This window comes from Elgaria multicarinata, chromosome 8 (genome assembly GCF_023053635.1).
Source record: "Elgaria multicarinata webbii isolate HBS135686 ecotype San Diego chromosome 8, rElgMul1.1.pri, whole genome shotgun sequence".
Taxonomy (NCBI): domain Eukaryota; kingdom Metazoa; phylum Chordata; class Lepidosauria; order Squamata; family Anguidae; genus Elgaria; species Elgaria multicarinata.
In genome coordinates this window covers 1967925-1991149 of record NC_086178.1, presented here as the reverse complement: position 1 = coordinate 1991149, position 23225 = coordinate 1967925, and the positions used below count along the sequence as shown (strand labels likewise).

At 49.6% G+C, this 23225-nt stretch overlaps 1 protein-coding gene across 2 annotated transcripts in view; it reads left to right on the top strand.

Moving 5' to 3' along the window:
• OSTN (osteocrin) overlaps positions 1 to 22970 on the top strand; it is a 39679-nt gene extending 16709 nt beyond the window's left edge. Inside the window, exons 2-5 of one of the 2 annotated variants that reach the window (XM_063131735.1) lie at positions 9609 to 9707; positions 13033 to 13253; positions 21066 to 21159; positions 22842 to 22970. In XM_063131735.1, the coding sequence (XP_062987805.1) occupies positions 9609 to 9707; positions 13033 to 13253; positions 21066 to 21150 (405 nt within the window). In that variant the 3' untranslated portion in view covers positions 21151 to 21159; positions 22842 to 22970. Of the gene's footprint in view, positions 1 to 9608; positions 9708 to 13032; positions 13254 to 21065; positions 21190 to 22841 lie in introns of both variants that reach the window. The other variant, XM_063131736.1, reaches the window with a different exon arrangement.
• Positions 22971 to 23225: the final 255 nt, after the last annotated feature.

Here is a 23225-nt window from a genome sequence, read left to right as displayed (position 1 = left end):
GCCCTGGGGAGAAAAGTTGGAAGACACGTTCCCAGACTTCTGGGAACGTGTCTTCCAGCCGCCCCCTCTCCCGGGCCGCTCTAGATCATCAAAGTGGGGCAGATGGCATAAGACCATTAAGTCCAGGGTCTAAAATTACCTAGCTGCACCTCTGTGCCTCCTCATCTCATAATGACCTTGGGAGGGGACTTCTCAAGAAAAAATAGAGCCCACCAACCATCAAAAAGGGTGATGTCCAGGCCCCGCTAAGTCCAGCCAGCTTCTCCCCGTCCTCCAAAATCATCCCGCCCCCAAAAAAGCCACCCTCCCCATATTTCACTGTCCTGGAGAAATCGGATGGAGAAAATGTAAAGGTAATTTCAGGTTAGCAATAATACGTTGGCTCTATGACTTCTATCTATTTACTTCTCTGTCTTTTAAAAGTAGGCTGTGTAAGACTGAAGTCTTCCTTCTCCTGCTCCAAAGCAGGGCTTTTCAGAGTTTTAAGTTGAAGAGGAACCCCCCCTTCTTTCTCCATGGGGCACGTCTGCATGAAGGATTTGCCCCGGGGTGGCTTTGCAGTAGCGGCACGTCATCTACTGTACATGACGCAGCCGCCATTACGAAGCCATCTGGGGGCAAACCCTGGAAACTCCATTCAAAAAAGTGGGGCATTTACCCTGACTTTTTTTGGCAGCGGAGCCCATGGCGCCCCCGGATTGGAGAAGGGGGGGAGGAGAGGAACGATCCGTTCCTCCCTCCCTTTTAAATTTTTTATTATCTATATGTGCAGAGCTCCGCAGATACAGATAATAAAAATAAAAAGAAATTGGGGCGGGTGGGGAGGAACAGACAGCCAGAGGGAGGGAGACGTGGTTCACCCAGTCCCTCTCGCATCCTCCTCTGGCTGCCTCATTCCTCCCCCCATTTCCATTTTTATTATTTGTAACTGCGGAGCTCCGCAGATACAGATTATAAAATTTAAAAAGGGGGGAAGAATGGCCACATTTTTCTCCCCCCCCCCCCGGTTTTATTTTATTTTTACTTTTCCAGAGGTGCGGCGCTGGAAAATTCGCACTTGCTTTCATTCCTGTGCAGATGCCGGGAAGGAACGCATGTGTGAAGCGCCTCATGGCGCCAAAGTGCCGCCGTAAAGATGGGGGCCTGTTCTCCTCTGCTGAGGAACCCCAGTGTCTTGCAAAGGATTCTGGAGGCATCTTCTAAGACAACCGCCGCCCCCCGCCGCCATTGGTTCTTGTAGGGCCCTGGCCAGGCGTGCCAGATCTCTTTGTCGCTCTGCGTGAGCTGAAGGCACACAGAGCACCCTCAACAACATCCCGTTCTGGCCACCGGCTGCACAAACCAGCAGTGGGACCGGGGGAGGCTACCAGCAGCAGTGAGCCAAATGTCTTCAGGAGGAACTTAGCCACCGTTCCTGGCCCCCGTCTTGACGGTCTCGGGTCTGTGCCCCAAGGCCCCAGGCTCCCGAATCGGCGCTCCTCCTCAGCAACTGCATGGGAAGGAGTGCCAGTTTGGAGTTGCTGCTGCTGACGCCGCAGGCAGAAACGAAGAGAGGGGATGAACGGGGCAGCCGGCTCTCCTCCTTCTGAGCTCACTTGGGCTACCTCGTTCCTGCCCCCCTCCCCGGTGCTTGTCCCGGCAGCAGCGGCTGACTCCTGGCTACCCCTTTTCTCTCCTCCCACCCCCACCCCCATTTCTTTAAAATGTGTGGAGCCCAGAGCTCCCTGTTTGCCCCCTTCCAACCTGCACTTAAAAAAATAAAATCTTAAAAAGGCTCTGCAGAGGCACGTAGCCTGGCTCCAAGCTAAAAAAAAACGTTGGGGTAAGTCCCCGGCTTTTTTAGCACGGAGCTTTGGGGTTTTGCCCCTGGATCCCTTCAGAGTGGCAGCTGCATCATGTAGAGTATTGCGTCCAGTTCTGGGCTCCACAATTCAAGAAGGACACAGACAAGCTGGAGCGTGTTCAGAGAAGGGCAACCAGGATGATCAGGGGTCTGGAAACAAAGCCCTATGAAGAGAGACTGGAAGAACTGGGCATGTTTAGCCTGGAGAAGAAAAGATTGAGGGGAGACAAGATAGCACTCTTCAAATACTTGAAAGGTTGTCACACAGAGGAGGGCCAAGATCTCTTCTCGATCCTCCCAGAGTGCAGGACACGGAATAACGGGCTCAAGTTAAAGGAAGCCAGATTCCAGCTGGACATCAGGAAAAACTTCCTGACTGTTAGAGCAGGATGACAATAGAACCAGTTACCTAGGGAGGTTGTGGCAGCAGACCCATGCATTTCCAGACAGGGGGCACTGGGCCATTGCACGTGGACAGATGGTTTTCTCCCATGGAATGAAGAAGCATCACTGCCTGTGTGCATGACATCATGGGCCAGATCTGTGATCCTGTGCATTTATACTAGGGGTGTGCACGGACCCCCCGCTCCGCTTCACTTGCAGATCCGCCATTTTCCGGATCGGGCCGCTCCGCCCCGCCCCCGCTCCGCCCACTTCCGCTCCGCTCCGCTCCGAGCTCCGGATCCGGATCCGGAGCTCCGTTTCCCCCCCCATAGGCTTGCATTGAAAGCTAAAAAATTATACAACTTTTTTTCTGTTCAAGTTAGAAACCTCATGTTTGGCACCATGACACCTCATGGGGATATACACACGCATGCTAAGTTTCAAAGCAATCCCATCATCCCCTGATTTTTGGGGAATTTTTGAAAATCGGGCACCCCACACACAACATCCCTGCGAGGTGGGCAGGGGAGGAGGGAGGGAAGGCAGGCAGGCATGCAGCTGGCATTTCTGGGGGCATAAGGAAGTGAGCCAAGGATAAGCCAGTAATGCATATAAAATGGAATAAATCAATCAATAAACAAAGGAGGGGTGGAATTAAAAGAAGCAGTGTTGCTCAATAAACAGCAAGAAGAATTTTTTTAAAAAGGCTATATCTGTCTTTTACCAGCAATAGGGGGACGTGCCCGGGGGAGGGGGAAGTAGCTGCCAGTTCAAGACAGCCACCAACAGCTCTGAGAAGAAGTAAAACGCTCACTTCAACTCATAACAGGCATTGCTCTACCACTGAAAAGTGACCATTCACTTCAACTCATGATAGGCATTGCTCCACCGTTTTACTCTCTTTGGAAGGCTCTAATGGCCTTCCAGTGCAGGAGAGAGTGGGGGCACGTCCACGATGAGATGCCCTAGGGGAGCTCATCCCCTTGCACCACATCGATTCAGTTGTTCACCAAGGTTAGGGTGGGGAGCAGTGCTGTGTTTCTATCTCTTATTCTTGGCTTAGTATATGATTTCAGGTTGTGTTTGTGCATTTGGTGGGGCTACTGTGTTAAAAAACACGGGGAAAAGCCCGTTCAGATGAAGAAAGAGAAGTTTCCCAGAATCCCAAGTTACCTGTTTTGCCTATGCCCTCCTCCAACTTTGGGATCATCATGACCGGGAGCTGACTCTGCCCCTCAGCCCTTTGAAAAAGGTATTTTTCCCGCCGATTTTTTAAAAACTTCTAGCCCGCGACCCGTACGATGCAGAAAGTTGAGAGTGGTCTCAAAATGACCCCCATCCACGACTCTCTGTGCACAAGAATTTTCAGAATGATAGCTTAAACCCCCCCCCCAGTTATCCCCGATTCTTTCCCTCAATGCAATCCTATGGGCGAAAAGCCGAAAACGCAGTTTGAGCCGCGCGGTTGACCCGATTTTCACAAAAATATAGCCCGCGACCCAGACAACGCAGAGAGGTGAGAGTGGTCTCAAAATGACCCCCATCCACGACTCTCTGTGCACAATAATTTTCAGAATGATAGCTTCAAAAACAACGTAGTTATGCGCGATTATTTGCCGCAATGCAATCCTATGGCGAAATGTTTTCAAGATGGCGACCGGAGCGCTCCGCCTGAACTCGGAGCTCCGAAAAATGGTCGCTTCTCTTCGCCTTGCTTCTAGGGGGTCCGCGGTCCGCTCCTACTCCGCCTCTGGGTAAGGCAGAGCAGGCCAATCCGCTACTGCTTCTACGCTCCTAATCGGAGCGGAGCACATCCCTAATTTATACCTCACAGGAAACACAATGCTATTTGTTGCAGAATTTTGGATCATGTGGAATAAACAGCAGGAAATAACACTATCAAAGCTGGATCTGGCACGTGGAATGTGCCAGCAGTAGTGTAGATCTGGCCCTGCACTCGCTGGTCCCTTGAGGCTTCATGGAAAGCAAAATCCATACGACAAGGAGAGCAGAAGGAAGCGAAGAACTCCTCATCCCAGACGAAATGCTTCCTGCGCCTTCCACATGTGAAGCTGCAGTGACAGACCTTGAGTGGAGGTCTGCAACGCCAGGCCCCATCCATCAAGCACGGCTTCTTTTTCTGCTTGCGTTGGACGCAGACCCTGGCCGGGCAGGCCCGAATGACGGCTTCTGTGGCATCGCCTGACTTTCAGACTTTTTGCCCCATCCCAGGCCCCACGGGAACTCAAGGGAAAGGATCGCATTGGGTTGCATGTGTGGGAATTGCTTTGCGGTTCATTTCTGCAAAAAAAAAAAAAAGCATTGGGAGGGGGAGCAAAGCTCAGTTTAGAAACCAGGGGTGCAGCTAAGGCCAGAGTCCAGGGTCCCGTGGCTCAGGGCCAGGCCCAAATGGCCACCCAGAGAGTGTCAGGTGGTGGTAGAGCGGCAAAAAGGCAAGCAGAAGCCCCGGGCCATGACACGTCCCATGCAGATGGACATTGCTCAATGCAGCCTCCTTTCTTTAACTTGTTTTTACGATCATGTTTTGGCCAGGGGGTGGCCAACCAGATGTGCACAAGGTTACAGACTTTATTATTTTTACTTTTGGAATATATTCTTTTCTGCAACAAGACCATGGCCCGGGATCCCCTGTGTGGCATTTGGATGCACAGGAACGATCCTGAGATGATCCCGGGATATAGGGCTGGTGTAGACTTGCCCAGTGTTTACGTTCAAGTAAATATGTTCACCCTCAGAGCAGCGGAAGCAAAGTCCATTTTATTCTTGTAACCATGACGGTGCTATGGTTTAAAAGAGTTTAAACTGCAAAATTGCACTTGCTCCAAGGATTTCTTCTTTTTAAAAATATAAGGGCAGGCACACAGGGGTTCATTTTTGTTCTAACATATCAGGAGCTGTATCCAGAGTTAGTTTCATGCAACTGGGCTGGTGGAAGCAGGCTACTCCTCCATGTCAGTCCCTCCAGCCCTCTGTGAAAATGCCACACCCTGCTGAATGTGACTGCAGACAACCCAGCTGTCCTCCTTGAGGGGCTGCCTGAACAGAGCTCCAGACCAGGGTCAGGACCAAAGACATGGTCAGTGGGCAGCACAGACACAGAGAGTTCCAGAGAAGAGCATGGTTATTAACACAGGAATCCAAGGCAGGGGCTAATGCAGAGATGTTATCCCAGCAGCTCTCTGCCTACAACTGAAGACTTTTAAGACTGAGCCTTCAAAGCCCCACCCAGGGCACAGCTCTAGGCCATCAGGACCTGAGGACTGGTCACCAGTATACCTTTACTCACGAGGTGTCCTTATTCTTTGGGTGGGCACTTCTGTGTCTAGCAGTTGTTCAACCCTGAACCTTTAGGCATCTGCACTCCCTGAGGTTAAGTGGCCACTTGCATCTGGCTCCAAATCACAGAGGGGGCTAACTACACCTTCAGGGAAAGCCCCGCCCCCCAGGATCCAGGTTTCCCCAATCTGCTTCAAGGTCCCCTGGAACAGGCATCTCCTCCATGAGGTTTGGCTTGGGGTGGGGGGAGCTGCAGTTCATCGTCCAAAGAGGAGTCCTTTCGAGGGGGCCTGACACTTTACTGCCTGAGACAGAGCAGCAGAGCCCCAACAACAACAACAACACACACATACATTGACTTGTTATTGACCAACAGGGATGACTTAGTGGATAAAGTGGCAGTTACGGGAACTCTGGGGGAAAGTGACCACGTCATACTTGAATTCTTGATTATGAAGGAGACAAAAGTCGAGCGTAGCCATACACGTACTCTGGATTTTAGGAAAGCTGATTTTAATAAACTCAGAACTATAATAAGTAAGGTCCCGTGGCAAGGGAGCCTAAAAAGAAAAGGAGTGCAGGATGGGTGGGAGTATCTAAAAAATGAAATTTTAAAGGCACAGTTACAAACAATTCCAACAAGGAGAAAAGATAGAAGACAACAGAGGAAACCAATGTGGCTCCACAAAAAGCTTATTGATGAACTGAAAACAAAAAGGGATACATATAGGAAGTGGAAGGAAGGCCAGGCTACAAAAGAAGAGTACAGGCAAGTGGCGCAGAAGTGCCGAAATGGCGTCAGGAAGGCTAAAGCTGTGAATGAGCTGAGATTAGCGAGGGATGCTAAAAGCAATAAAAAGGCTTTCTTCAGATACGTGAGTAGTAAAAGACAGAGGAAAGAAATGGTGGTTCAACTGCTTAATGAGGATGGCAAATTGATAACAGACGACAAACAAAAGGCTGAAGTGCTCAATTCCTACTTTGCCTCGGTCTTCTCCCAAAAGTGGGTCTATGACCCCCCTGGAAAAAGTGAAGCAGAAGTTGAGGGGGCAGGATTGCAGTTTGAGATTGATAAACAAATGGTCAAAGAACACCTAATTTCCTTGAATGAGTTCAAATCCCCAGGGCCCGATGAACTGCATCCAAGAGTAATGAAGGAGCTAGCGGAAGAACTCTCAGAACCTTTGTCTATTATCTTTGCAAAATCATGGAAGACGGGTGAGGTGCCGGATGACTGGAGGAGGGCTAACGTTGTCCCTATCTTCAAAAAGGGCAAAAAGGAGGAACCTGGGAACTACAGACCAGTCAGCCTGACATCCATCCCTGGGAAAATTCTGGAGCAGATTATAAAGAAGTCAATCTGTAAACACCTTGAAATCAATGCAGTGATTACTAGAAGCCAACATGGATTTGTCAGGAACAAATCCTGTCAGACTAATTTGATCTCATTTTTTGATAGGATAACCTCCCTTGTGGACTGTGGGAATGCTGTGGATGTCATATATCTTGACTTCAGCAAAGCTTTTGACAAAGTACCCCATGACATTCTGATTAACAAACTAGCTAAAAGTGGGCTAGATGGAACAACTATTAGGTGGATCCACAGTTGGCTACAGAATCGGACTCAAAGAGTACTTATCAATGGAACCTTCTCAAACTGGGGAGAGGCAACGAGTGGGGTGCCGCAGGGCTCAGTCCTGGGCCCAGTGCTCTTCAACATTTTTATTAATGATTTGGACGAGGAGGTGCAGGGAACGCTGATCAAATTTGCAGATGACACCAAATTGGGTGGGATAGCTAATACCCTGGAAGACAGAAACAAACTTCAAAGTGATCTTGATAGGCTGGAGTGCTGGGCTGAAAACAACAGAATGAAATTTAATAGGGATAAATGCCAAGTTCTACATTTAGGGAATAGAAACCAAATGCACAGTTACAAGATGGGGGACACTTGGCTCAGCAATACTACAAACGAGAAAGATCTTGGAATTGTTGTAGATCACAAGCTGAATATGAGCCAACAGTGCGATATGGCTGCAAGAAAGGCAAATGCTATTTTGGGCTGCATTAATAGAAGTATAGCTTCCAAATCACGTGAGGTACTGGTTCCTCTCTATTCGGCCCTGGTTAGGCCTCATCTAGAGTATTGCGTCCAGTTCTGGGCTCCACAATTCAAGAGGGACGCAGACAAGCTGGAGCGTGTTCAGAAGAGGGCAACGAGGATGATCAGAGGTCTAGAAACAAAGCCCTATGAAGAGAGACTGAAAGAACTGGGCATGTTTAGCCTGGAGAAGAGAAGACTGAGGGGAGACATGATAGCACTCTTCAAATACTTAAAAGGCTGTCACACAGAGGAGGGCCAGGATCTCTTCTCGATTCTCCCAGAGTGCAGGACACGGAATAACGGGCTCAAGTTAAAGGAAGCCAGATTCCGGCTGGACATCAGGAAAAACTTCCTGACTGTTAGAGCAGTGCGACAGTGGAATCAGCTACCTAGGGAGGTTGTGGGCTCTCCCACACTAGAGGCATTCAAGAGGCAGCTGGACAACCATCTGTCAGGGATGCTTTAGGGTAGATTCCTGCATTGAGCAGGGGGTTGGACTCGATGGCCTTGTAGGCCCCTTCCAACTCTGCTATTCTATGATTCTATGATTCTATGAAATACACAGTATCCAAAACCAGTCCAGGCTGTCATGTCTAGCCCTGCTCCCCCTGGGTTGGACGAAGGTGCTTCAGGTGATCAATTAGAATCAGACTCTGAAGTAGAGGAGTTGGTGCCAGAAACAGGCCAGCCTGTATCAGTGGGGGAGAAAGCTCTCACAGGCTCTTCACCAGCTGGGCGTTAACCCTCTCCAGAGCTTATCTCCTCAAGGGCAAATAATACACAGTCAGTGGGAAGCCAATGTTCTTCCGAGGGAGAGAGCACAGAGAGGTTAGCTGATCCTAGAGTACGCCGCAGACTCAAACGAGTGGAGCTAAAGGAAGGCGAGAGAAAGTCAGCCCAGCTGGCATCCCGTCAGAAGCCACCTCAGAGCTGGTCTCTCTGAAGTTAACGCGTCTTGGGAAAGGGGTTTCCGTTCTTCATGAAAGGACAATTGTCTCGCTTAATTTGCATAGTTTTGCCTAGGGGAAAGTTCCTAGTGGTTAGGCTCTCTTCAGGTGGGAATCATAGAATAATAGAATTGCAGAGTTGGAAGGGGCCTACAAGGCCATCGAGTCCAACCCCCTGCTCAATGCAGGAATCCACCCTGAAGCATCCCTGACAGATGGTTGTCCAGCTGCCTCTAGAAGGCCTCTAGTGTGGGAGAGCCCACAACCTCCCTAGGTAACTGGTTCCATTGTCGTACTGCTCTAACAGTCAGGAAGTTTTTCCTGATGTCCAGCTGGAATCTGGCTTCCTTTAACTTGAGCATCCAGAAGAGATGTTTATTGCTTGAATAAAGCTTTGTGATTTATTTAGCAGGCCTCGTTATTGTCTCCCAAGAAGGTGGGAGGTTCTAAGAAACACGACACAGGCATTTTGGCATTTGAAGCAGACACAATCCCAGAGGTGCCGCTCGCCTTCCCTGGCACTAAAAATAAGGCAGAGGGAAGGAGTGCTACTGTGCAGTGGAAAGAGAGAGAAGGGGGCTGTGGCTTTGAGGTAGAAGCCCCTGGTTTGCATGAAGAAGGACCCAGGTAACAGCACTGACATTTCCAGGGAGGGCTGGAAACGCTCCTGCTCGAAACCTTGGAGGGAGAGCCGCTGCTGTCAGTCCGGGTCAGCAATTCTGGGCTGGACAGACCAAGAACATGACACAGTCTAAGGCAGCTTCTGACGTCCCCATGTTCAAGTGCAGCTGCAGCTCCTTCTCGTGGGTACCTGGGGTCCAATGCCAGGCTGCTTTGCTTCCCCACCTGAGATGCCCAATGCCTTACAGCAGACTGGATGCCAATGGCCATGCTTTCTGGGGATGATGGGAGTTACAGCAGCTGACTCTAGATGCCTGCTCTCGGCTGTTCCTCCTTGGAGAGCCTTGGGGTGGTGGGACATCCCAGCCGTGTGGCACTACAAATCTAAGGAATCTGCCACTTCCCTTCACAGATGCTGTCAGGCCGGCGAGCAGTAGGGAGCGTTGTCCTGGTCATCACACTGATCCAATGGCAATCCGGCTTGGCTCTCCTGGAAGAGGCGTCACCAGAGGTAAGTGCAAAGGCCAGAATTGCTGCAGGCTGGCTTTCTCCTGAGAGTTGGCTTTCTGGTTTCAAAGTGACCTCAAGTGGTCAGATCTATGGTTTCATCATAACTTGAAATTTCCTTGAAATCAGTTTGAAAACACTATCAGATGTGGTGGTGGGGAGCTTGGGGGGGGGAGGCAACTGGCAACAACAAAATGGGGAAAGAACACGACTGGGAGGTGCTTGTCAGAAAGGTTCGAGCAAGACAGTATCCAACGAGAAAGGAGAGAGACCCTTATTTTACCAGCCAACTCAGGCTTTCCAGTTTGCAAGAGATGCCAGGCTCATGGTTCACACACACACAGAGAGCCATAAATGAGGTGAGGCGGGGTGGGGTGGGGGCTCAGAGAGAGCTTCCTCAGCGGTGCCCACTGTGCCACAACACACAGGCTCTTTACAACCGGCCTGTCCGCGGTCACTCCCTGCTCAAGCTAAGCGCCACCACTTTATGAGCCTGAGGTGAGGGACAAACACCACCTTTCTACAAACTATGTGGAGAAAGGGGTTAAACAGGAATAATTTCAGGGGGGAAATAATGTGCTGTGAATTATATGTGCTGATGGTGAATTAATGTCAGAATGGGTGTTATATGTATATAACTAGGGCTGTGCTCCGCTTCTCTTCGGTTCAGAGAAGCAGGAGCGAGGCGGCCTGATTCGCCTCCGGAAAAGGCGGAGGCAAAGAGAGTCGGGGGGGCTGCGGATCGAGGCGAAGAGGATCGCCTCAATCTGGAGCTCCGCCTGCAGGTAAGTGGGGGGGAGGGGGACTCATCTGGTGCTGCTGGTGCCACCATCCATGGGGCAGCGGCGGCAGCGGCGCCAGGTAAGGGAGCAGGGAGGAGGGACGCTTACCTACGTCCATCGCGGGCTTCAACTGAGGCCCTGGTTGAAGCTGGAAGTGAAGGCCGAGGCCTCTTCCTGCTTCAACCGAGGCCTCAATTGAAGCCCATGATAGACACAAGTAAGGGGGAGGGGGGGCTGGCCTACCTGGCGCCGCCGGCACTGCCATCCATGCAGCGGCGGCAGGTAAGGGAGCAGGGAGGAGGGACGCTTACCTGCATCCGTTGCGGGCTTCAATTGAGGCCCCGGTTGAAGCCGGAAGTGAAGGCCGAGGCCTCTTCTGGCTTCAAGCTGGGGCCTCAATTGAAGGCCGCGATGACAAACACAGGTAAGGGGGTGGGGGCTTACCTTGCACCACTGCTGCTGCCGCCGTCCATGTGGCGACGGCGGCAAAGCCGGATCTCGCTCCACAGAGCGGGAGACGGGCAGAGCGGCGCGAAGAGGATCGGGCCCGATCCGGATTTTCCAGATCGGACCACGAAGCGGATTGGGGGGTCCGTGCACAGCCCTATATATAACTGCAGATGATAAATGCCAAGGAGGCACGTGGGATTTTTGTGGTAGTAAAACCAACTGAATAAAAAAACATTTCAATGTTCACAAACTTTGTTTCATAATAAAACTTTTCAGACCCTTGTTAAGACCTCTCATCCAATCCTTTCTCTCTTCTCATACACACTTTCCTTCCAGAGAGCTCCAGCTATTGGGCGGTATAGAAATGTAATTAATAAATAAATAATTCTCTCACACCTTCACTCTTGACCTTTCTTTATTATCAGGATTGTTTAATATACACCAACTGACTATCTGCACACTACACTCAAAAGACAACCCTCTTTACCCTGATCCTCTAATTCTCCCTCCTACCAAAGTACTTTAAAAACACCCCCCCCCTTATCACCTCAATCGTTCCCTTATATATCCTCCTCCTCCCTCCTAAGATATTCAATCTCCACCCACTCAGGTCAACATTCTAAATACAATAGACTTACAAATCCTAGACATTTATTTATTTATTTATTTATTTATTTATTTATTTATTTATTACTTTTCTATACCACCCAATAGCCGGAGCTATTGTGGGGTGTAATGCCACACCCACCTCCTGTTTAGAATCATAGAATCATAGACTAGTAGAGTTGGAAGGGGCCTCTAAGGCCATCAAGTCCAACTCCCTGCTCAATTCAGGAATCCACTGTGGAACTCCCTCCCAGGAGAGGTGTGATTAAAACTCAGCTAAAAACTTTTCTTTTCCCTATAACTTTTAAATGTTGAGTTTGTTCTGACTCTATACTGTTAGCCTCACCCTACCCGGTGCCTGTTTACACTTCCCTCTGCCTGTTTGCATTCTCTTTCCCTCCTTATTGTTTACTACAACTTTATTAGATTGTAAGCCTATGCGGCAGGGTCTTGCTATTTACTGTTTTACTCTGTACAGCACCATGTACATTGATGGTGCTATATAAATAAATAATAATAATAATAATAATAATAATAATAATAATAATAATAATAATAATAATAGTCCCCACTGTGGCTATTTTAAAACGTAAGTTAAAGGCCTTTTTATTTCCATAGGCATTTGGCTCCTGCCTTGGTGGTTTTGAAGTTCTTATGATGGTTTTATTGATACGTTTGATGAATATTGTAAGATTCTCTGTGCTCCATTCCGAGAAAGGGAGGTAGTATAAACAAATAAATAAAGATAATAATGGCACATTACCGGATACCTCCAGTATCAGAGGCAGTAGGCCTGTGTACACCAGCTGCCATACAGCTTCGGCTATTGGGCGGTATAGAAATGTAATAAATAAATAAATAAATAAATAAATAAATAAATAAATAAATACAACATGGGTGGGAGGGTGCTGTTGCATCATGTCCTGATTGTGGGTTCCTGGTCGACAGCTGGTGGGCCGCTGCGTGAACAGAATGCTGGACTAGATGGACTCTGGGTCTCATCCCGCATCAGGGTTCTTCTGATGTTTTATGGGCCGCATCTTTTCCATTCTCCTGATGGTCCCAATCCTGCTGCATATTACACTGCAGGGTTAGCACTTGGGTGAGGCAGCACCCGTTTCACCCTGCCAGGGAAGCCTGTCACAAAAACCAAGCCTGAGTTGAGCTCCATCTAGCCCAGTGTCAAAACCTCTGGGCAGCAGCAGCTGTCTAATGGAGCCTTACCCAACCTAGTATCCTCCAAATGTGTTGGAATGCAACTCCCATCATTCCCAGCCACCATGGGATACAACTCCCATCATGCCAGCCAGCTGTGCTCCCTGATCCTGTACATGGAGGTGCTGCCAGGGGCTGCACCTGGGGCCTATTTCACACAAGCAAGTGCTTCACCCCTGAACCAGGATCCTCTGCGCGTAGGTCAACCCTGGGGACCCCTACTTGGGGCTGCTGGAAGGCCAACCTCTTGACAACTCGTCTCCTGTTCCTTTGCAGCAACCCTTGGACCCTTCCCTTGCCCTCAGCAAGGCGCCTGCTTCCCCCTCCAGCGGAGAGAAGTCAGCCGTTGACCTGGCTGCCAAACTCCTGCTCCTGGACGAGTTGGTGTCCCTCGAAAACGACGTCATCGAGACCAAGAAGAAGCGGAGTTTCTCAGGGTTTGGCTCCCCCCTTGACAGGCTCTCGGCCAGCTCCGTGGACCTGAAAACCAAGCAGAGGTGGGCTGGGCAAGGCGCCTGCACGCTTCAAAAGCAGGCGGAGGGCCTTGGAAATGGCTGCTTGTGATGTGACCAATCAGTCAATCAATCAATGTATCTTTATTGGCAAAAAACAACCACAAATCATACATAAACATCATGACATCCTCCAGACAAACTAGTACTCCTACATTGTGCAATTCAGCCTGCTAGTATAGTAGACCGTACTAATCTCCCTGCTGGCTATTCCGCCATGCCTCTGGGTGTAGCTCCCGGTCTGATAGGTCATTACATAATGGGCAAATAATGCAACATTTTCAAGCATTCCCCCCCCCCCGCAGATAATAGGGTCCGTAGAGTGTCAGACCCCACGGATCCTTGACAATTTAATAAGATCTTTTCCAGATATCTCTGCCGTTGGGATACGTGGAGAGGGCAGTGTAAAAATATATGTTCATGAGTCTCAATGCAACCCCCACTACATAAACATAACCTGGCTGAATATGGTATACCTCTGAACCTCCCCGTTAGTAATGCAGAGGGAAGGGCATTGCACCTAGCTAACATAAATGCTCTTCTCAGTTGCGGATTGTACAGCAGCTGTAAGTATGGTGCCATTTTACCAGGCTTAACAGGCAGATGGGAATATAGTGGGGAGCACGAGGTATTTGCTACACTGTTGAGTTCCTGATACTCGGCATCTAAAGTTCTTTCTCTAATGACCCTGAAACCTTCAGTTTGGTTTAACATACCCAGATTTAAAAGGTCTAGACCAAGCGAGTTTAATTTGGCATAGAAGTCTAACATCCCTGAACACATAACTGAATCGGAGAGGAGTTGAAAAATCAGGCTACCACTATCCGCTTTATAGAGAATGTCAATCGAATATTTCGCAATCCTCAACCAGGCCTGCGTGTTTAGCCTTACAAGTCCAGTTTCAAGGCACAGAGCAGCATACGGAACACAGCACGGCATGCATGATGTGACCATAGAAACATAGAATAGTAGAGTTGGAAAGGGTCTCAAAGGCCATCAAGTCCGACCCCCTGCTCAATGCAGGAACCCACCCTAAAGCATCCCTGACAGATGGTTGTCCGACTGCCTCTTGAAGGCCTCTAGTGTGGGAGAGCCCACGACCTCCCTAGGCTATCGGTTCCATCATCATACTGCTCTAACTGTCAGGAAGTTTTTCCTGATGTCCAGCTGGAATCTGGCTTCCTTTAACTTGAGCCTTTTATTCCGTGTCCTGCACTCTGGGAGGATCGAGAAGAGGTCCTGGCCCTCCTCTGTGTGACAACCTTTTAAGTATTTGAAGAGTGCTCTCATGTCTCCCCTCAATCTTCTCTTCTCCAGGCTAAACATGCCCAGTTCTTTCAGTCTCTCTTCATAGGGCTTTGTTTCCAGACCCCTGATCATCCTGGTTGCCCTCCTCTGGACACGCTCCAGCTTGTCTGCATTAGGGGTGTGCACAGACCCCCCACTCCGCTTCTCTTCCAGATCCACGATTTGCGGATCGGGCCGCTTCGCTTCGCCCCCGCTCTGCCTATGTCCGCTCCGCTCCGGAGCTCCGGATCCGGATCGGAGCTCCGTTTTTCCCCCCATAGGCTTGCATTGAAAGCTAAAAAAGTATACAACTTTTTTTATGTTCAAGTTAGAAACCTCAAGTTTGGCACCATGACACCTCATAGAGGTATACACACGCATGCCAAGTTTCAAGCCAATCCCATCATCCCCTGATTTTTGGGGAATTTTTGAAAATCGGGCACCCCATTCACATCCCTTTCGATAGCTCTGTCAATTTGCACATTAGAAACCTCAAACTCAGCACCATGATAGCTTATCCAGGGATACACATGCACGCCAAGACTCAAGGCAATCCCATCATCCCTTGATTTTTGGCGGGGCTTAAACCTTTTAACTCACCCCAAATCAAGTCCCATTTTACAACTACGTCAATTTGCATGTCAGAATCCTCACCTTCGGTACCATGACAGCTAATCCATGTGTCCATATGGACGCCAAGTTTCAAGCCAATCCCATCATCCCCTGATGTTAGGCGGATTTTTGAAAATCGGGCACCCCATTCACACCCCTTTCGATAGCTCCGTCAATTTGCATGTTAGAAACCTCAAACTCAGCACCATGATAGCTTATCCAGGGATATACATGCATGCCAAGACTCAAGGCAATCCCATCATCCCCTGATTTTTGGCGGGGCTCTAACCTTTTAACTCACCCCAAATCAAGTCCCATTTTACAACTACGTCAATTTGCATGTCAGAAACCTCACCTTCGGTCCCATGACAGCTTACCCATGTGTCCACATAGACGCCAAGTTTCAAGCCAATCTCATCATCCCCTGATTTTTGGGGAATTTATGAAAGTCGGACACCCCAGTATCTGCAGACAGCTCAATGGGCCCGTTTCAAAGGAAATCCCAACATGCCATGAATTGGGGAGTAGAGATAAACCTAAATATGAATCTTCTTCCACACTTGAAAAATTGATTTGGAACTTGAGCACAGGAAAGACTTCTCCCCTGAGTCAAAGCAAGACACACAAAAACCATCCCTGCGAGGTGGGCAGGGGAGGAGGGAGGGAAGGCAGGCAGGCAGCAGACATTTCTGGGGGCACAAGGAAGTGAGCCAAGGATAGTTTCAAAGCCAGTAATGCATATAAAATGGAACAAATAAATAAATAAATAAATAAATAAACAAAGGAGAGGTGGAATTAAAAGCAGCAGTGTTGCTGAATAAACAACAAGAAGAATTTTTTTAAAAAAGGCTATATCTGTCTTTTACCAGTAAGAGGGGAGTGGACGTGCCCAGGGGGAGGGGGAATCATCTGCCAATTTGACTGGTCCTGTCTAGGTACCAGTCTTTAAGAAGCAAACGATCACTTCAACTCATGATAGGCATTCTCTCCAGTGATTTACTTTTGGAGGGCTCTGATGGCCCTCCAAGGACAGGAGAGTGCACAGGGCACGTCCATGCCCTAGGGGAGCTCATCCCCTTGCACCACATCTATTCAGTTGTTCCCCAAAGTTAGGGTGGGTAGCAGTGCTGTATTTCTATCTCTTATTATTGGCTTAGTATATGATTTCAGGTTGTGTTTGTGCATTTGGTGGGGCTACTGTTTTAAAAAACACTGGGAAAAGTCTGTTCAGACTAAGAAAGAGAAGTTCCCAGAATCCCAAGTTACCCGTTTTGCCTATCCCCTCCTCCAACTTTGGGATCATGTGATCATGACCGGGAGTTGACTCTGCCCCTCAGCCCTTCGAAAAAGGTACATTTTCCCGCTGTTTTACCCAATTTTTCCAAAAATTCTAGCAAGCGAACTGCAGCACGCAGAGAGCTGAGAGTAGGCTCAAAATGACCCCCAGCCACGACTCTGTAAGCACAAGACGTTTCAGAAAGATAGCTTAAAAAACAACACAGTTATCCCCTATTCTTTTCCGCAATGCAATCCTATGGGCGAAATTTTTCAAAATGGCGATCAGATCGGTCCACGAAAAGAGAAGCTCTCCGCGTATGGGCGCTTCTCTTCGCTGTGCTTCTACGGGTCCCCGGTCTCCTTCTACTCTGCCTCTGGGCAAGGTGGAGCAGGCCAATTCACTTCTGATTCTCTGCTTCTAATCGGAGCGGAGCACATCCCTAGTCTGCATCCTTCTTGAATAGTGGCGCCTAGAACTGGATGCATTATGAAAAATTCTCAGCAACTTACATAAAACAGCCACTTAAGAAATCAAGAAAGCAGATCAAACCTTAGCACCAACTCTCACACACAGAGATATCGTTGCTCTCCACTACCAAGGGTCAACCCATGAGAATTTCCCCAAGATTTTCATCTCCTTTGAATTTCTTTCCCAAAGCAATTTCTGTTCTCTCAAGTTGAATTAGAGAATAGTAAAAAAAAAAAAAAAAAATCTGGAAGAAATTTACGGCACACCACTGGCACAAACAACATCAGTGTAGGTTTTATAATATTCTTGAGCCATTTTTGTCAGAATGATGTTCCACAGGGTAAAGAATCCTCAAAGCAAACAGAAAACATCATATAAATTGTAGCTGTTGTAGCTCTGTTTAGCCACAGGAGGGAGCAGGTCTCCTGCAAAAGCACCATGCTGGCTGCAATCCTCTGTCCGCCTTGCAACCTGAACCCAGTATTTATTCATTTATTTATTTAGGTGCTGCAAAAGAAACAGTGAGACATCACAACAGGTCAGCCTCATTGTGCTGGTTCTAAGACTGTTAGAGCTTCCTGACTGTTAGAGTAGTACGACAATGGAATCAGTTACCTAGGGAGGTTGTGGGCTCTCCCACACTGGAGGCCTTCAAGAGGCAGCCAAGGATGCTTGAAGGTGGATTCCTGCATTGAGCAGGGGGTTGGACTCGATGGCCTTGTAGGCCCCTTCCAACTCTGCTATTCTATGATTCTATGATTCTATGATGGTTTAAATCACGCCATTTAACTGTCACAAGTTGTGCATTTAAAAGTTGAGTCTTTCAGGTTTACCAGGCTGGTAATATGTAGGCAACATACATAAAATAGCTGTTTTTGGCTACAGCTAGACCTAAGGTTTATCCTGGGATCATCCAGCGTTCGCCCCTGCCTGAGCACTGGATCCCCTGTGTGTCACCTAGATGAACAGGTTTGACCCCTGGAAGGACCAGGGATAAACCTTAGGTCTAGCTATGGTCTAAGCAATCAATAGAAATAGATCAAACGTTACCACCAACTTACACACAGAGACATCACTGCATTCCGCTAATAATGGTCCAACCCAAAGAAAAATGGACTTGCAGCACTTATGGAAGCTGGTCAGGCTTGGACAGGGGTGCAGATCCGGATGGCTGGATGGTGTAAAATCTGCCCTGCATGTGTTTCGTGGTTTGTGCAGTGTGGTTTGTTCTGATGTCTGTTCACAGACAGATTCCGGGTTGTTGTTTTTTCCATTATGTAGAAAAATAAGAAAATAATTACGTGAGAAAATTCGCAACAATTTACAGAATGCATTTATCTTATTGTCCCCCCATTCTATTTGAATTTCCCCCTGCATATATTTCCCAGCCTGACATATGTCTCAGCTGAAATGTGCATCTTTTCCTGTGAATGAATTTGCATAAACTTGGGGGAAGTTAAATATATCCAGAACTCTGCATGTCCTGGGGAGGCCGGTCCGCAGCGGATTCCTCAGATTGGATTCTTAGAAAACCTAAATTGTTTCACTTTGTCTGAAATTTCTCCAGCCTCCCTGGGGGCAGAGCCTCAGGCCCAGGGACCACATCCACCCTTCCAGTTCCCCCGAGGGCCACGCCCTATTGTCCCAGCCCCACCTTCTTTTGCCAGACCACCAATCGTTTTGGTGGCTTCCAGCCGTTGTTGGTGGAACTTGCAAGGGGAAATTTGCCACCTGCTGGACCTTCAGTGCCTTTTGAAGTCTGTTTCTTCATCCATCCCAGAACCGAATCCTCTTGACTGGCAACAGCTCTCCCGAGGCCCAGGGAGGGATTCTGCCTTGGAGCTGCCACTTGGGATCTTGGGTGGAGGCGCCCAGGCTTGGACCTGGGGGCTTCTGCAAGCAAGGCAAGAGGGGGAGCACTCATCGCTCCATGGCGAGCTCCCCCTGCCCTAGAAACATACTGACCAAATGGCTGGGCAGCTGCCGCATCACCCTGAAGCAGCCTTCCACCAAAGCAGGCCTTCGGTCCATCCATCCAGGCATGAACTACGGTTCCAGGCATGGAATCAGTGACCTAGGGAGGTGGTGGGGTCTCCCATACTAGAGGCCTTCAAGAGGCAGCTGGACAACCCTCTGTCAGGGATGCTTTAGCGTGGATTCCTGCACTGAGCAGGGGGTTGGACTCGATGGCCTTGTAGGCCCCTTCCAACTCTGCTATTCTATGATTCTATGATACTATGAACTATGCCTCTAGTTTCATTGTTGCTGCTGCTGCTACTTCTCAAAGCGGTGTCAGATAAACTGAAAATCAGTTGTGGGCAACTTTGGGTGTGTCAAGGGCCACATTCCACCATAGGTAATCTGTTGAGGCTGCATATCAGTGCTGGGCGGGGCTAATGCCAGTGGTGGGCGGGACTCTGCAAAAAGTGGGTGGCTCCCCCTTTTCTCTATCTCATTCTGCTATCCCTTCTCTCTCTCTCTCTCTCTCTCTCTCTCTCTCTCTCTCTCTCTCTCTCTCTCTCTCTCTCTCTCCCACCACCACCACCCCATTCCCAGCCCATGGGCTGCCAGGAAAAGAACAAGTTGCTCGTCTTGCCAGATGGTCTGAACTGATCGCATGCAGAGGGCATTTGGCATTAGGCTGAAGGCCACGGGTTCTCTGGCCTTGCAGTATGCAAAGAGGCAAAATAAACCCTTGTCTAAGGCGCTGCTCCTGCAACACTCATGCAACGTCACCGTCCGTGGGTGGCCTCCTTAGCTCCCATCCGATTGGCTGCGGCACCGCACATAATTTTATTTACAACACCCTTTTTTAATTTATTCAAAGTATTTATACCCTGTTCTTCATTTCACAATTCCAGGGCAATTCACAATAAGTTAGAACACAATTATAATAAAGCAGCAGATTAAAAACAGCCAGCAAGAACTCTCCTGGAGGTCACGACAGGCATTTAAAACATCCGGATGAGCTGTTAGTCTGGCATCTAAAGAATAACAACGTTAGTGCCAGCAGGGCCTCCTTGGGGATGGCTAGATTGGCCCCTGGGCCAGAGGCTCAACACCCCCAGCGTAAAAGAAAAGGGCAGCTTTTCAGATAGGGCTTCTTTCGTCTCTTTCTACAGAGGTTTATACAGCAGGGTCTTGAGCATGTCCCACTGACGATGGGTTAGCCCGGTGCAAGCCCCGGGCCCTCCCCTGTGCGTCCACATGATGCCCAGGGGATCCCGGGGTCAGGCAGGGGTAACCCTCCCTTGCCCCGGGGTATTTGGCTACAGTTGTAGCCCGGTATTTTCTGCGGTCTCAACCGCAGTCATGTAGACCCGTCTGCCGCTTTTCCTGGCTACTGCAATTATTCACGAGTAGCTAGGAAAAGTGGCGGATGGGGCGCAGTGCTCCACAGGAGCACTTGGCCCATTGGGGCAGGGGGAGAGATCGGGGTGGGCAGATTGCAGGGGGGGAACCGGAGATCGCGGGGGGAAGCGGGGATCGCGGGGGGGAAGCGGGGATCGCGGGGGGAAGCGGGGATCGCGGGGGGGAAGCAGGGATCGCGGGGGGAAGCGGGGATCGCGGGGGGGAAGCGGGGATCGTGGGGGGAAGCGGGGATCGCGGGGGGGGAAGCGGGGATCGCGGGGGGAAGCGGGGATTGCGGGGGGAAACCGGAGATAGCGGGGGGAAGCAGGGATCGCGGGGGGGGAACCGGAGATCACAGGGGGAAGCGGGGATCGTGGGGGGGGAACCGGAGATCACGGGGGGAAGCAGGGATCGCGGGGGGGAAACCGGAGATCACAGGGGGAAGCGGGGATCGTGGGGGGGGAACCGGAGATCGCGGGGGGAAGCAGGGATCGCGGGGGGGAATCCCGGCTAGGGTGGGGAAATCGGGGGTGGGGGAGTGGGGAACTCTTTAAAACAACAAAAAACAAAAAAAACCACTTGTTGTTGCCGGTGGTGCGCTCCTGCGCACCCAGCCCTTTAAGTCTACAACAAAATGGTGGACACAGCGGGGCTTTCCTGTAGCCCGTCGCGCCTCACGTGTGGATAGGAGCGACAGCCCGCGCTACTAGTAGCGCGGGCTGGCCCCTCCACATGCCCGTATTTCCAGGTAGGTCTAGCAAGGCCCTGAGTCAAGTCTCCCGATTCTTTCCATCCCGCAGGAAAGTCGTGCAACTGCCCAAGAGACGGTTTGGACTTCCTCTAGACCGGATCGGAGTGAACCGCCTGAGCAACTCCAGAGCTTAGCAGACGTGGGTAAGATCAAGTCACCCATGGTCTGTGTAGGTGTGTGGAGCCTGGTTCTGTCTTTACTGCATGCTACAAGCTGCGTGGGAAAGAGAGGATCCAGACAGAGAGAGTTTTGTCTATGTTTTTCTTCTTCTTCTTCTTCAAACGGCAGGAAATTCAAGTTCAGGGTCCTTTGGAGGAGAAACGGAACACTAGAGACTTTGTGCCTGTCTTGAGAATAATGTGTTGGTTTACGAAAACATAGGTTGGAGGGATGGTGGTGGCCATGCCTCAGTGGTGGAGAAGCTGAGATGGATCAGAGCTGGAAGGGGGTCTTGTGGGCCACTTGTCCTTCTTGTTGCAAGGAATGCAGAGCTCGAACGTCCTCAGTCGATGCCTCCTGAGCCTCTGCTTAGCAATGCCCATGTTTTGTATGCAGAAGGTCCCTGGTATCTCCAGTGATGGCTGAGGAAAACTCCCTGTCTGAAACCCTGGAGAGCTGATGCTCCAAGGTAGATTATTTGTCTCAGCCGAAGGTAGCAGCCAGTGAAGGGAGCCATAGTCCCAGGGTGAACAGAATATCCTGACATCCTCACTGGATATTAAAATTGCAAACCAGCTGGAAATTGGTTTAACGTTGATGACTTCTTGAAAAGAATTCTGTGTATGGTCCTAGAATGAGGTGCTGAGATTTGTTGTTGTTGTTAAATTAGGGATCTCTTTAGCCTTCATACAGCCTCGTGTGGCGCAGAGTGGTAAGCGGCAGTTACTGCAGCCGAAACTCTCCCCACGGCCTGAGTTCAATCCCAGCGGAAGCTGGTTCTCAGGCAGCCGGCTCAGGCCGACTCAGCCTTCCATCCTTCCGAGGTTGGTAAAATGAGTACCCAGCTAGCTGGGGGAAAGGTAACTACGACTGGGGAAGGCAATGGCAAACCACCCCACTACAAAGTCTGCCAAGAAAACGTCAGCGAAAGCAGGCGTCCCTCTAGGAGTCAGCAATGACTCAAGTGCTTGCACAAGAGGGTCCTTTCCTTTCCTTTCCTTAGCCTTCATAGGACTTCAGTTCCAAGGGTTCCTGCCTGGGCAGTAAGCTAGCTAAACCAGCTTGAAGGTGGTTTCAGTTGGGTCATGTAAACGGCAAACATCTGGGGGATCTTTATCTAAAGTGTCTTTTTGTGGCGTCTTTGATCCCACACGCCACTCAAAGCTTTATCACACCAACCTTATAGTCTGCTGTCGCGGTGAATTGCATGCAAAGGACTCCGATGACGGCGACCATGTCCTGCTGTGATTGCAGTTCTCCCCACCACCACCCCTCTTAGCGACGTATTTTGGTGCGTGGAAAGTCCAGTTCTTACGCATTGTCAAAGAAGAAGAGGAAAGAGGAAACAGCCTGCACTTGGGAGTCCAAAGCCAGCAGGAAACAAGGAGGCGGACCGGGCTTAAAGGAGGGCAGAAGGTGGCTAGTGATGCAGGGGTGGGGGGAGGCTGATGGGCGCCACAAGAAGCTCCTCCAGCAGTGCTGGGGCGGAGGGACAACATTGAAAGTGCATTTCATATGCTATGGAAATGAAGTGGGATAATTCGAGGGGAAAACAGGACAGATGTGTAGGTGTGATGAAGCTTTCAGAGTTCCTTCTCCCAGCCTGAAAATTTCTCAACAGGAAATTCTGTTACCTATTAACTGTTTGTGACTTTTCTTCCAACAGATCTGCCAGCCCTCGTTGAAGCTGTGTCCAGTGCATCTCCCATTGCAGAAGACACTTCAAAGAGCCCCACCCTCTTGTCTTCACCGAATGACTTTGCAGTTAAGGAGCAGATCTCCTAAAACACACGCACACACACACACACACCCATCAACTCTTCCTCTCCCATGTCACCTTTGTATGGTCTAGAGCACGTTGAGTCTACTGGATCAGACTTTCTTTCACTGACGCTCTGTCCTGCTGGTAAAAAGGAACAGAAAGTGTTTACTTGTTTGCATGTATATAATAATTTCATTGCATGCCATTTTAAAAATAATAATTTCCTTGAGTTTGTTAGCTTAATAAGGTGCAGAGAAACAAAAGACCAAGGTGATGTTGTTAATGCCA